A 14,526-nucleotide genomic window follows, 5' to 3' on the forward strand; every position below is an offset into this window, starting at 1 on the left:
CATCTCATTTTGACGCTCTCCCCTCTTCTCTTCCTGTGCTAACAAGGGAATTCTACTGATATTGACTATGAAGTTGATATGACGTTGGCCTAAAAAGGATTCTCAAGATTTCTTTGTCTTGTTTGGTTTTGATGGGCTCTGGATGTCATCAAATTGGCTGAGATGAGCAGGGGGAAATTGTCATTGAAAAAAGCTTCACAAACTTGAACAACCTAAAAGTGAATTTTAGTGAACTTCCCTTTGAAACCTTGTTGGTATAATTAACTGAAATTGTGTGCTAGTCACAACCAGAAGAATAGCCCTAAATCTTCATTGTGTTGAGGGCCCTGGCTCCTTTTGCAAGGTGTTCACTTGTATTTCCCAGTATCTCCTTTAATATGCAAACATTTTCCAATTTCTCATACAAGGCTTTTCTTTTCTTTCTTCTGTTTCCTTTGCAGGAGTCTCTGTGACGTCAAGCAACACTGGGGTACCAGATATTTCAGGGTCTGTTTACACAAAGACACAGGTTAGTATGCTCAGCCACCAAGATGACCTTCCTCAATTGGAATTGACAGCGCAGTTGTGTTTTGATGATTCCTAAATCTAGCTCTGACAGTACTTTTTTTTTGTACCACAGCTTAACTTTTACAAATTGTATGAACTAAAGGGATAGGACAGTCAACTTTCAAAATGGAGAAAAGAGTTGGTTGCTAATTGTGACATTACTGTCATAATTAACTTGAACAGTCAAAATGGTGCTGGGGAGTCAGTGATACTGATTGTTTAATCATTTAACTAGGAATCTGTTTAAAACCTGCAATCTCCATGTGTCTTGGTCTGCAGTCTTTTGAGAAGCAGGGTTTCCACGCAGGGACGCCAGCAGCTTCATTTAGTCTGCCCTCGGCCCTGGGCAGTGGAGGACCCATCAACCCCCCAGCTGCAGCTGGCTATGCCCCGGCCCCCTTCATGCACATCCTGGCCCCGCACCAACAACCCCACTCCCAAATCCTACATCACCACCTGCAGCAAGATGGACAGGTATTTTGTGCGTGTCTCTCTGTGCATTTCCCTCTATCAATGTCTTGTCTGTCACTGCCAGCCAGCCACCACTACCAAAGATAATTTAAGCCTGTCAGAAGGCAGGGTGTGTGGGCTGACGGTGGGGTGTTGAGATACACATACAGCACCAAAAACAGTACAGGCAAACAATCATAATAAGGGCAGATGTTATTCTCAGTTCAGCATATCTTTTACAGACCCATCTGATATTACGATGGGCGGCAACTCATTCTAGCAGAAACCTTTTTGTGTAGTAGTGATAGCGTTAAAGCACAAAAGGTTTACCTGCTAAAGCAGTACGCAGAATCCTTCACATTTACAACATAGGATTAAAGTCTCTCTCTCTCTCTCTCTCTCTCTCTCTCTCTCTCAAGAGTGGTACAGGACAGCGAAGTCAGAACGCCTCCATTCAACAGAAGTCTCAGATAAACAAATCGGCCTACAACAGCTACAACTGGGGGACCAACTAAGATCCAGCGTTATGGCCACCCCTCACTGTTCCAAAGTCTGACAAACTGGGAGGAGAAGGGGGTCTTTGCACCCTTACAAATGGTCTACTTGTAACCCCCCCCCACACACACACACATACACCAGTCCCTCATTCTGCCTTACCCCACAAAGAGATTCCCTTGCCTACTCTCAGCTCAGCACACCTGCCAGAGGTGGTGCTGCACTGAGTGGAGGAGTGCTATAATGTGGAATGGATGTGGGGTGGTGGCACAGAGCAGCAGGGCTTTAATGATAGTGGAGTGTGAATGAATTGGTTTTAGTAACATCACTAAGAGGTGAAATATTGAGTGTTGGAAATTCGTATCATGTTTATCCCTGCCCTACCCTTTTCATTTATATGTAACATAGAACTGTTTTCTAAAGGAATGAATGTTTCTTGGTTGGTTGTCTTTTTTTCTTCTTTTTTTTTTAACCCCACTTATGGGAAGGAATCTAGAAATCTCTGAAGGTAGGGGGCAGGCTGGCTTTTTGTTTCTCAACCTTGACCCCCCCCGCCCCGCCCAAATGCTTGGTGTGAATTTATCCAGCCCACATGAATGATATCCAAACAAATTAATTGTTTAATTTGTTTTAATTGTTTATTTTTACACCATTTTGAGTTTGAAAATAGGGCTCTATAAATTGTCAGTCATGAGGTTTATTTTTTACCATATATATGTGTGTGTGTGTGTGTGTGCATGTGCGTGCGCACGTGCGTGCGTATGCACATGTGTGTAAAGATGTGTAAGCGAGTGCGATGGCTTGGACTGTGAGGAAAGTGTGATGGTTCTCTTGTCTGCACGCATATTTGTACACAAGGGGGCAGTGGGTGTGTACTGCCCGTCAGGATTTAGCTTCTTCTTCTTTCGGCTTGTTCCCTGCTTCCCAGGGGTTACCACAGCAGATTTGATCATTTCCATCGGTACCCTGTGAGGGGGACATCAGAGGATTTATGTATAAAATTATTTTCCATTTATCCAACAAAGTACAGTTACTGTTCCCATGAGTGATAAACGTTACATAGTCCCACCTGTTCAGCAAGAGACATTGAAAGTGAATGCCAAGGCCAGTACACACCCAGTTTGACTTCCGATGTGTTTTTTCTTCTTTCTAATTGCCCCTCATCCTGTCTCCCCCAGAGCCCCTGACGTATTGCAAGGAAACTCGCAGCATTGAATACTGATGGACAGAATTGTACTTTTTTGTTTTTATTTTTGTTTTTTTGGGTTTTTTTTTGTACTGTGCGTTTTAAAAATTTAAATGGATAAACTTGTCTTGTACATATATATATATATATATAAAACACAAGTACTGTAGTCTTTGTTCAATGGCTTTCCCCCTCCCCTCTTAAATCCTTGCAGACTTGTTAGCTTTTTTGTTTCATATATTTTTTATTTTGTAAAAAATATATAAATATTAAGTAAATAAACAGGAAAAAGACATTTTCATCATTTTGGATGTGAATGTCTTTTTTTTTTTCAAGAAACTTTATTTTTGTATCATGTGGCATGTAAATACAGCATCTTTTCAAAATGAGTTTGACAGAGGTGCCAAGGCGGTTGGTCCATCAACTTTCATTCTGCAAATTAGCCTTGAATCGTCCAACAGTTTAAAATGCAAGTCGATGTTTTAGTTGAAAGGATGGAAGAGGTGACGCCAGAGATCCCTGGTGTTGGGGTCCTCTGGTTGCTTCTTAAACACCCATGAAGGCGGTGAGGGCACAGGGTGGGTTACAGGGCTGTCTTAACTAATGGTTGACTGAGGATCAGCAGTACCAAATAAAACTCCAGTGTTTCTCCATATATTTGCATTTTGTTCATTGACATTTTCCATTACACTATTTGAATTTGATGTTCGTTTTATGGTGACTTGGATGACTGCAGTGATGGACTTCTTGTAACATGTCTCCCACACAAATCCAGTGTTCACATTAAACCTGCAAGAAAGCAATGTTTAACAGTTGTACCTGTCTTTCAGTTATGTAATAACACAAATAGAAGCCATATCTCTACACCGGTGCTGCTGGTCCTCTTGAAGTTGGCTTGCCCGGGGAGTGGTTTGACCAGGAGAGATATAACTCATAATTTCACCGTTTATCTATTACATAGCCCAAATGAATAACATTAACGGAAGGGGGGGGTGTTAAAACCGATACAGATCTCATGTATTCAAGTCCAAAAGCTTTTAAATAGCTTGAGCATTTTTTTATTTGCACAATGAATAGTACAAGTAGCTATTCATTAAGTATTTAAAAACGTGCTTGGTCTTTCTTTTCACCATTAGCATTTCATCTGAAAGTCACCAAAAATAACCAGGTTTATAAAGAAAATAACATTTTGACCCAGGTTTTTGTAATCAAATTATCCACAGTATTTTGTAGAACTGTATTTTTGCACCAGTGGTAGTACAAATACAAAATTCAACATCCAAATGTAAAGGATTATGATAAAATAGTGACAAAAAGGGCATGGCTTGAAAGTTGGTGGTGACGTGGGTGGGGGGTGTAGGGGTAAGGTAACCAGAGGGTATCATGGTTTGTAAAACTACGATAGAGATCTGACAAGGTCAGTAATTAAAGCAATATACCACAGGGCCTTAGCTCTATTCTAAATGTTATATTATGAATGGCGTTATTACATAGGATCTAATCTATCAGATTTACTTGTAAGAGATCAGCAGTAGTGTACAATAATTACAAATTTCGAGGCATTAATGTTGGTGTGCTTCAAACATTTTCCTATCCTTGCAATAGTATTTTAAACAACTTTCTTTACTCATATCTTGGAAAAAAATTATCACAGAATAAAATCTTGTAAACATGTCTTGGAAAAAATTATATACGCAACACATACCTGATAACTTCCGCTTGCTGTAAGGTGCCATCATGTGTTCAAAGGTAGATGGGAGTTTATCAAAATTAATCAGAGGTAGATGGGATCAGGCATGTGAAGGGAGTGTTTAAGCAAGGCATTCATTCACAAGAGGACAGTCGATGGTGCCAAAATGGATGGGTTTACTGAACAATATATGTCTAAAAATATATACAAAAAATAAAACTGACTTCAAAATAAAAAGTACTAGATAAACACACTCAGGCTGCGATGAAAAATTATTCTCTTTTTACTCAAACCTGCTTCCGATTTGATTTTGTGAAATTTGGAGTAACGGTATAGTTTTGCATAAGGCGCACATTGTTCCATGTATAGAAGAAGATATACTTTATTAATCCATCCATCCATCCAGTGGCGCCCCCAAGGGGTGGCCACGGCCACCCTGATACTATCCCTGCCCCCCCCCCAGCCACGCGTCGCATATGCAGAATATGCTTCTGATTATGCATAATATGCTTCTATCTGATATCTTACATTAGGTGCTGTTCATTTAAATCAATAATGTATATTTTTCTTAACTCTCATATTGACAGTTTTCAACTAGCCCATATAGTATACTAACAACAGCAGCATAGAATTCCCGAAATTCAGTCATGGCTTTTGGTTTTGGTGTGCCACCCCGAGATTTTCAGTGGCCCCATTTGGCCACCCCGATGAAAAATTTCTGGGGGCGCCACTTTATCCATCCATTATCCAAACCGCTTAATCTGCTCAGGGTCGCGGGGATGCTGTAGCCTGTCCCAGCAGTCATTGGGCGGCGGGCTGGACACCCTGGACAGGCCGCCCGTTCATCATAAGGCCGACACACACACTTTGGGACAATTTAGAGCGTCCGATTCACCTACTTTATTATTCCCCATGGGGAAATTCATCCGCTGCATTTAAACCCCACCCTAGCCATAAGCTACTAGCCATGTACCAACTCCAGTTGTTTTTGCCATACCTTGGTCAGGGGCACAGACAGGGGTATTAACCCCAACATGCTAGTTACAGTTATAGTTTCCTGGTGTGATGATTATCGACGCAAACACACGTTAGTCTGCTCTGATTTTATGAATGGCAATCACGTCCCACTCAATCCATCACTAGAATTTTCTCGACTGTCGGCCCTTTAAAATAGGTGCTGGGAAATGATACGCGAAAAAAAAGGTGTCTACAGGTTTGAGATTTACAGCGAATACGTCGTATTCAACCCTTGATGGTGTCACGTGTCATGGCTAGTTTGGACGCGTCATACTTTTGTGGCGTGCACTTTTTATACTGACTTTGGTAATAACCGCAGTTGCGACTGATTGCGTCATTCATCGAAACGTCGAGAGTACTTTACGGCAATCGTTGGTGCTTTACGGCACTGTTGACATGTTCTTCAGTATGGTTTGAGTGTGGGGGCTTTTTTTCCCTTGGCAAAGGCTTATTATTGATGAGTGTTTTCGACTTATTTCGCGGTTTCTTTGGGGTTCCCGGAGGCTACCATCGTGGAGAGGGCCGAAGGTAAATTTCCTCGTTTAAGGCTTTTCGTAACCTTAGCCATTAGCTAATGAGCGCGAAGTTGTATGCAGACCAGTATTACTTCGGCGATCTTGATAGGCTTAATTTAGCCATTTTTCCGCTGTTAACGTTTCACCGTGTTTGCCACCATAGGAAAAAAAATCACAAAAAACGAAACATTCCGCGATCAATCAGCTTGATCACTTTCTCAATACGTACGTGGTTGATGGTGCTGTGCAAGCCCGGCCCCTACCCCCTCCACGCACGTATTACAAAATCCAGTCAGTTCGTCTCGTGTTAATGGCACATTTTTTAAGGAAATTAGTTTACTCATATTTTCCGAGGGAAAGAAAAAGCAGACGAGGTAAACAGGGAAGGCATTTAGTTAGTTAAGTTATGTACATAATATCTAGACAGATAAATGATGTAGCCTAAATTAACGTGATTGCAGTTATGTGGGTGTGTTAATCTAACTTGTTAAATAAAACTCAGTTATTACTGTCACTGAAAAATAACTAGAGAATTTACGGTAATATTACCGTAAGTTACGGCATTATGCTGCCAGTACAAACCGAATACTTCCTGTTTACCTTTCAACTAAAGAGCACTTTAACGTTACAGCGGCCAGAATCCCTTCATTTCCTAACATGGCTTTTATTGTGAAATATGCAGGGCGCGTTGTGAAAAATTCAGAGTGGCACGGTTTCCGTGCGGTACTTCTAGTGTAGCGATATAACATAAAATGCCATCTTGTGACACTTGTACGTTACTGCAAAATACAGTTTGGGAAAATTAATAAATGAACTGCAATGACTGAAATAGGACAAAAAGAGACAAATAGGACTTTAGATAAATAATTCAGAACAACAGAGTATTGAAAATAGCATGATTATATTGTTGAATTTATTCAATTACAGAGATGGAAGTGTACATTATGCTTAATTGGCATGCTTGATGGCCTTAAAAAGGTCTATTACCGCACGTTACCAAGAGGTTTGCTGTGTGTGTGTGTGGGGGGGGGCGCTCGTTCCACAGGAAACACCCCCCCCCTTCACATTGCCCCGACGGCAAACCCAAACTTCCTGTTCCACAGGAAACACTGAGACCATTAAACCTAATATGGTTTAACAATGGTCAACCATTAAAACAGATGCGTCTCCTAGCCTCACTAAATACGCTTCAGGATTTGATTTGTTTAAAGAGCAGTCTGCAGGTTGTAGAAACTAGATTTTCCTTTAAATATATATATATATATACACACACACGCGCACACACACACAAACACTACAGTGACTTCTGCAGTTGTCTTTGTGGGAGAATTTTACTGGTGCCTCTAAAAAAGCCAAACTGGAAGTGATGTAACAGGGGAGAGTGGTCGAGTTGAACAATAAGAAATTAATGGATCTCAGTGCTAGTTTTAACACTGAAGAGGTTGTAATTGTTAATTCAGATATATATGATGGACCAAAGCTTCCCATATAAATGTTCAACTCATACCAAACCAGTCCCCTAGTGACTTTTCAAATGGTAATTTTCATGTTAAATTTCGTACAAAATGTAACTTGCAACATGCACTTTAAAGCCTGAGGTAGGCAGTTTTTTGTTTTGTTTTTTTGCAATCATTGGGCAAAAATTTCATAATAAACTTTCAGCATATTATGATTCAACTGGTCTGAGAGAAAACTAGACTTCTGCACCTCCTCTTGGCTCTGTATTCAGGCTTTAAGAAAAAATCCAGCCCAGGACGGAAGATTTTAGCCAATCATGGGTCATTTCAGAGAGAGGGCGTTCCTATTGGCTGTTCTGCAAATGCAGATATGCATGTACCAATTTGTGTTCACCCTGCCCCGCCGGTCACTTGTGGTCGTAACCCTAACCCTAAAAATCAACAAGACTAACTCAAAATGGCTGCTTCACATGAACAAGGTAGTATAACTAAGAGATTCACTGAAAAAAATAATTTTTACATGGATAGATTATCAACTATGATTTCACGAGTCTCGCTTTGACATTTCCTGGTTGCGTAGCAGTGTAAGAGGCTGAAGGGTGATGCGGAGGTCATTTGGTGCGAGGTGCTTAGCAGAGTGATAGGAGGCAACAGAGAGGCGGAAGGATTTGCATTGGGATGTTCAGTGTTACCTACTGCAGCTTTAAATCAGACGTAGCACTAGAATGGCCATGATCTCACTCCTACCTAAAACGACCATAGGCCATCGAAATGACGGCCGGTTTTTAAACTCAATATTCTGTCAAGCTAAATACCCAATTGAGATGTTAATGCATTGCAAATGTTAGGATGTCTGTTAGGAAACAACTGACACTAAAATTAACATTTTAACAACTATAATACTATTTTTAAACAATTTCACCTTCAGAGAGACATGGTCAAACTTGAATAGCAAAATAGAAAAAGTGAAAATATTACTTGAAAAACAAAACGGACAACACATATTGCTAATCTAACAAACGTAACAAGGCCTATAAAATGTGAAATGTAAATAAAAGGACTGAAAATAAACAACGTTCGGAACTTAAAAACTACTAGAACGACCGAGCCACGGTTTTTAAACTCTATATTCTGTCAAGATAAATACCCAGTTGAGATATTAATGCATTGCATATGTTAGTATGTCTGTTAAGAAACGACAGACACCAAAGTTAACATTTTAACAACATTAATACTATTTTTCAGACAATTTAAAATCGCTGCTGTCCAGCGCCTGTAAATACTGCAATGCCGCGGTGGTAGTCATGGTGCGTCTGAGACGGCGTCTGTAACCACACATGCTGGCAAAAATCAAGTTTAGATTTAGACTATTACTCTGCACTGGAGAATACTAGTGTGTTTCTAGGACAGAGCAATGAACTTCGCGAAGGAAATGATGCGACCAACAAATGGTGACATGCGCAAATTGCGAGCCGTCTTTTTGACCGCTCGTGGTCGTTTAAGGTAGATCTTATAACTTTTTTTGTGTGCAATTGATCTAAAACTCATTTTAATGCAAGTATATGCAATTTTAGGAGCATTCACAGAGCGGCAGGTCTATCTTTTTTTCCGCAAAGTTATTAAACTTTGAAAATTCGAAACTATCAAAATGATGACCTTGGTCATTCTAGTGCTAGCCAGATTTAATGCTACAAAATAGCTTGTATGACTGCTTTTTCAAGAATTGCAAAGACTTACTTGTGCCGATCTGGAGTGTACATTAAGACATTAAGTGGCATGTATACATCAGGGATCCCTTTTTCGATGGCATGACTCATGATGATGACGACGACGATGAAAGTGAGGAGGATGGATTCTTCTATGACGGGTACCAGAGAGATCCACAGGACCCATTTGATGAAGCCTGGAGATTTGGCTTCAGTTTTGGCCCCAATGGAGTGAGAATCGAAGAGCCTGCTGTCTTTGGTCAGGTCTTCAGGGAGATGGAGGAAATCTTTTCCCAGCTCGGCCAATGGCAAGGACAAGGACAACCTGGTACTGGACACTTTAGTATGGCTGCTATCCACACATCTGGTCTCTTATTAGTCATTCTTTCAGTATAGAACATCAGTTAATTGTTCATTTGATTTGACCAGCTCATGAAATGTCACTTGTTTCTAATATTGCCAGCCTTATTGCCATCTCTGACATGGGTTAAATCTGACAAGATAACATTTGCACAAAACTGATATTTAGAATTGGTGTATTGATGAGCCTTAAATCCATTGTCTGAAAGATAAGGTAAATGCGGACAATAAATGTGTTTCCTCACTGGTATGGTGGTCCTGAGTAACTCACTTTTTTGTGTATCTACGCCATCTGTTTGTTTTTTCCTTTCTCATGCACCAGGTGTTCCAAGTGTCATGCCGCCACCACCACAGGAAAGGCCAGAAAGTGGGAGGGGATCCAGTGGGAATGTCCTGAGGGACTTTATGCTAAAATCCCCAGATAACCCTCCTCAAAAACCCCCAGCGGGATCACACAGAGAGCCTAGAAATGACGGCACCTCTCCCTCTGGGACACCAAACTTTCCTCACTCTCCCTTCCATGGTTGGACCCCTTTTTCTAAGGTAAAAGAGTCCATCCATCTATTATCCGAACTGCTTATCCTGCTGTCAGGGTCGTGGGGATGCTGGATACTATCCCAGCAGTCACTGGGCGGCAGGCAGGGAGACACCCTCGACAGGCCGCCAGGCCATCATAGGGCTCACACACACACACACACACACACACACACACACACACACACACACACACACACACACACACACACACACACACACACACACACACACACACACATATATGAAATTGTTATATTATCAAATCAATCAAATCTACTTTTAACGTCTACTTTTTATTATTATAATGTTGGCAATTGGTGATGAAATTACACCCAACAATGTGCTCTATTGTGTCCAATCAATATAGATAAAATTCTTAGCCGATTGAGCTAATGGCTAGTTGGGCCATTGCTGTCTATTAATTTTCAATTTTATTTGAAGTGGAGTTATATAAAGTCCAATTAATACAATCTAAAAATACAGGAGAGTCTTATTATATTACCGGAGTGACTGTAGTGTCGGTCGTAGGGCCTGGGGTTCGTTTCCATAGTTTATTATTAACTTCCGACGCAAAAAAAAAACCTACATGCCACCACCACCAGAGATTATCTTTTTTCCATCCCTCTTCACTGTTTCATATTCATCAGCTAGGTTGTGGCTTTTCTCTTGTTTTTTTTTTTTGTTTTTTTTAACAGTTTCATGACATTTGGAGAAGAGAGCCACAAAGAGATCCAGAGGACGAACGTAGAGAAGATAGAGGTAGCTTATATTTTCACAATACAATAAAAATCTCGGTGAAGGCTTTTGGGGGACTCAACCCTGTATTGCAACTGATTTTATCCGTTTTCCAGATCTGGACTCTGCCGTATCTTCTGGTGGCCTAGATCAGATTCTGACCCCACCTCATGCTCAGCAACCCAACCAACCAAGGACCCGATCATTTTTCCAGTCAGTCATTGTCACCAAAGTTCTAAAACCTGATGGGGTGAGAGATGCACCTTCCATTATTATTATTATTATTATTGATGTTATGATGCATTTGAAATGCATTTTCCATCCAAAGCAAATGTAAAACTGTTGGAAAGGCAGTAGAAGGGATCTTTCATAGCTCAACGTTAAAGTCCTCATGAAATCAAAATAGATGTTTAAGTTTCTTTATCACATATATCTTGCACTGATTGTCACCTGTACGCCAGTATCTGGCTCAACAATGACAAAAAAGTTGTTTTGTAGAGATTCATAATGGTATTTTAGAGTTTGTCATTTCCCGGAAAAAGATAATAAAACGTTGATGATTCATCCTGCACTCAGGGGGGTATACTCATTTTGCGTCCAATAAAACGCTTTCCCGAATTTTTATATGTCCCTCCCCCATGACTACAAATTCTGCCAGTTACCGACCGGCGCACAGGACCTACGAGCCAGCTAACAGTTATCATCGCTATGCTTTTGGTTGTGCTAACTCCCACAATCCCCCGTTGGGTCTCTCGGCTGGGGCAATCCGCAAGAAGGGCCCGGCACACGTCCAGAGTTGCAGCTGCACACCACTGTACCCAGTCCCCTCTGCCAGCCTGCCTTCCAGCACGGTGTCAGACACCATCTCACACCCCTTCTGCGTCACATTCAGCGCCATTGGCTACTGTAAGCGCCATTGGCTACTGTAAGCGCCAATCAATATCTGTGACAAGTCCCTCCCTAGCTTCCGGTTTTTACAGGAAAGATGTAAATAGGTGGAATCAAATAGCACTCTGCTCGCTGTTCCATGGGGTCTTTAAAGCTTGCATCAAAAACCTCTTAATTGGATCGTCCAGGTGGCATAGCGGTCTATTCTGTTGTCTACCAACACAGGGATGGCCGGTTCAAATCCCCATGTTACCTTGGGCTTGGACAGGTGTCCCTACAGATACAACCTGGTCTTACAGCACACCCCTATTCTCTCACTACTACTACTACTATTCTCTCACATCTCTAATCTCACTCATACTTGGATTTGCACACATAGTTTTGATTCATTTCCTTATACTTGGTGCTCTGTTAATTTTTCCTTCCCTTATCTTGTTGTGCACGTGTGTACATGTCAATTTTTGTATAACTGAGAGCAACACAGCAAGTCAAATTCCTCGCATGTAATCTTACTTGGCCAATAAAACTGACCCTTATAGAGAGAGAGAGAGAGAGAGAGAGAGAGAGAGAGAGAGAGAGAGAGAGAGAGAGAGAGAATACTTAGTCCAGGTTTTAACTGAAGACAATATGAGTTTTTTTTTAGAGAATTGAATTGAGCAAGTAAAAAACAACACAGTTTGGGCGTCTGGGTAGCATAGCAGTCTATTCAATTGCCTACAAACTCGGGGATCATCGGTTCGAATCCCCATATTACCCCTGGCTTGGTCAGGCGTCCCTACAGACACAATTGGCCATGTCTACGGGTGGGAAGCCGGATGTGGGTATGTGTCCTGGTCACTGCACTAGTGCCTCCTCTGGTCGGTTAGGGCGCCTGTTCGGGGGGGAGGGGGAACTGGGGGGAATAGCGTGATCCTCCCACGTGCTACGTTCCCCTGGCGAAACTCCTCACTGTCAGGTGAAAAGCGCCTGGCGACTCCACATGTATCGGAGGAGGCATGTGGTAGTCTGCACTCCCTGGATCAGCAGAGGGGGTGGAGCAGCAACCGGAATGGCTCGGAGGAGTCGGGGAATTGGCCAAGTACAATTGGAAGAAAAAAGGGGGAAATCCAATAAAAAGAAAAAAAAAACCTCTTAATTGTCAGGGATATGATTTTCAAATCTATTCACAATACATCTATTCTGGTGGCACTGTGAGGTGCTTTAAATTAGGGCTGTCACAATATCATATTTTCGCTAGACAATTATCATGGTAAAAAATACGATTATGATAAAATCCTGATAAAGCGAATATTCCACCAAAGTCTTCTTGGAGTGGTGTCTGAGAGGGAGAGAGGAAATATTTTTTACCCAACTGTTAGGCCTATATGTTTATGCATTATTAATGTAACTTTTTTTTTCCTTTTTTTTTTGTTTAAAATTAATATATTGTGAACCCCCCCCCCCCTCCATTTTGGATAAAAGCATTTGAGGAACATGAAGAATATTCCAGCATAAAATATTCTGATATGAATATGTATCCGTAGCTTGTTACGTATGATCACTTGACTATAAAAAAATTGCAAAACTAATTTTACTTGAAAAGCGTATGACGTTTTCTCATTATGTGTGTGTTAGACTGTGGAGGAGAGGCGTACAGTCAGAGATGGCCAGGGGAATGAGGAAACCACAGTAACGCGTTCAGGAGGTCCGGGGAGCTTGGAGGAACCAGACAATCAGAGTCGACCTCTTGTACCAGGTTACTTAATTCCCAGTGTGTCTTGTCAGCCACTTGAGCGCTTCCACCGACTATTTTGTCCTATTTTTAGAATAGCCATACACACAGACATGAAGATATATTTGGAACTACTGCTGCTAGTCTTCAAACCATTTTGAGGTGGTGTAGCGGTCTAAACATCAGCTTTGTGTCGATGCAGTTGCCCGATGGGGACCGGGGTTTGCACTTCGGTCTCGTCAGACCCGACTATGGCCGGATTCGATGAGGCAGCAATAAATAATTGGCAACGCTGTGTTCGGGAGGGGGGCAGAGTCGGCTTGTGTTCGTCACATGAATGCATCTCTGTGTGTGTCGGAAAAAGCAGTGGTTTGGCCTGGATTCGCCTTGTCACGGAAGTGGCGAGGCGTCTCCTTCGAGACTGCCGGCTGGAGAGATGCAGTTGGCGAACGCATGTAGTATGAGGGTGGGTGGTTGAACTAGAATAGGGAGCGATTGGCCACGAAATTGGGAGAAAAAGGGAAAAATCAGAAATAAAAAAAAACAAAACATGTTGAACAAGAATATCGTATTTACTTACCCATATATTATTTTGCTTTTTATTCTAGGTGGTCCACGGCCCTTTTCTGACATGCGGGGCGATGACTCTTTATTCTCCAGATTCTTTGGAGGTTTCAAGTAATTTGTTAGGAAAACTGAATTGTATGTTTGGGACTGGATGGAGTACCCCCCCACCACCACCACCACCACCACCGAGATGATATTTTTTTGTGTTTGAGTGTTATTTTAGAACTGAGTGTTTGAGTATTAACTCACAGTATGAAAGCTTTTTGTTTTCTGAGCCTCAATTCTGTGTATGGGGCGATTGCATCAACCTCTATGGCTAGAAATGCATTACAAAGAACGCAAAGGAAAGAAAATCAGGTTTTAAATAAGTCCCATCGCATATATTATTTTTGTATTGTCCTGCAGTTATGCCTCTGTAAATGTGACTGTATGACAGACAAAATAAAGAGACTTAATATATTTACTTTGTTGTCATGTTCCCTTTATTCATGGCATCTCATCTGAGATTGTGGTATACAGGACATTTGTGTTACCCAACAGTGATAGTGCTGTGAATGAACAAAGGAAATGCTTCAGATTTGGATGATTTCTGAAACACTTGAGATGAGTTTACTTTTATCTTCTCATTTTGTGTGTGTGTGTGTGTGTGTGTGTGTGTGTGTGTGT

At 41.4% G+C, this 14,526-nt stretch overlaps 2 protein-coding genes across 3 annotated transcripts in view; both read left to right on the forward strand.

Annotated features, from left to right (window-relative positions):
* ubap2l (ubiquitin associated protein 2-like) overlaps positions 1-3,330 on the forward strand; it is a 40,827-nt gene extending 37,497 nt beyond the window's left edge. For both annotated transcript variants that reach the window (XM_056298106.1, XM_056298107.1), the window contains 3 exons: positions 441-508; positions 826-1,020; positions 1,416-3,330. In XM_056298106.1, coding sequence (XP_056154081.1) covers positions 441-508; positions 826-1,020; positions 1,416-1,511 — 359 coding nt within the window. In that variant the 3' untranslated portion in view covers positions 1,512-3,330. The remainder of the gene's footprint in view (positions 1-440; positions 509-825; positions 1,021-1,415) is intronic.
* Positions 3,331-5,755: 2,425 nt separating this feature from the next.
* Positions 5,756-14,323, forward strand: hax1 (HCLS1 associated protein X-1). Its single transcript, XM_056298954.1, has 7 exons — positions 5,756-5,912; positions 9,146-9,390; positions 9,745-9,965; positions 10,655-10,718; positions 10,811-10,944; positions 13,197-13,317; positions 13,902-14,323. The coding sequence occupies exons 1-7, from the start codon at positions 5,842-5,844 to the stop codon at positions 13,973-13,975; spliced, it is 930 nt and encodes a 309-aa protein (XP_056154929.1). The 5' UTR covers positions 5,756-5,841; the 3' UTR covers positions 13,976-14,323.
* The last annotated feature ends 203 nt before the right edge of the window (positions 14,324-14,526 follow it).

This window comes from Lampris incognitus, chromosome 18, assembly GCF_029633865.1.
Source record: "Lampris incognitus isolate fLamInc1 chromosome 18, fLamInc1.hap2, whole genome shotgun sequence".
Classification (NCBI taxonomy): domain Eukaryota; kingdom Metazoa; phylum Chordata; class Actinopteri; order Lampriformes; family Lampridae; genus Lampris; species Lampris incognitus.

Coding starts and splice junctions, on each gene's coding strand:
- hax1 (XM_056298954.1), top strand. CDS start 5,842: ATGAGTGTTTTCGACTTATTTCGCGGTTTCTTTGGGGTTCCCGGAGGC. Junction 9,966..10,654: donor GTTGGACCCCTTTTTCTAAG/GTAAAAGAGTCC, acceptor TTTTTTTAACAG/TTTCATGACATTTGGAGAAG. Junction 10,945..13,196: donor AAGTTCTAAAACCTGATGGG/GTGAGAGATGCA, acceptor TGTGTGTGTTAG/ACTGTGGAGGAGAGGCGTAC.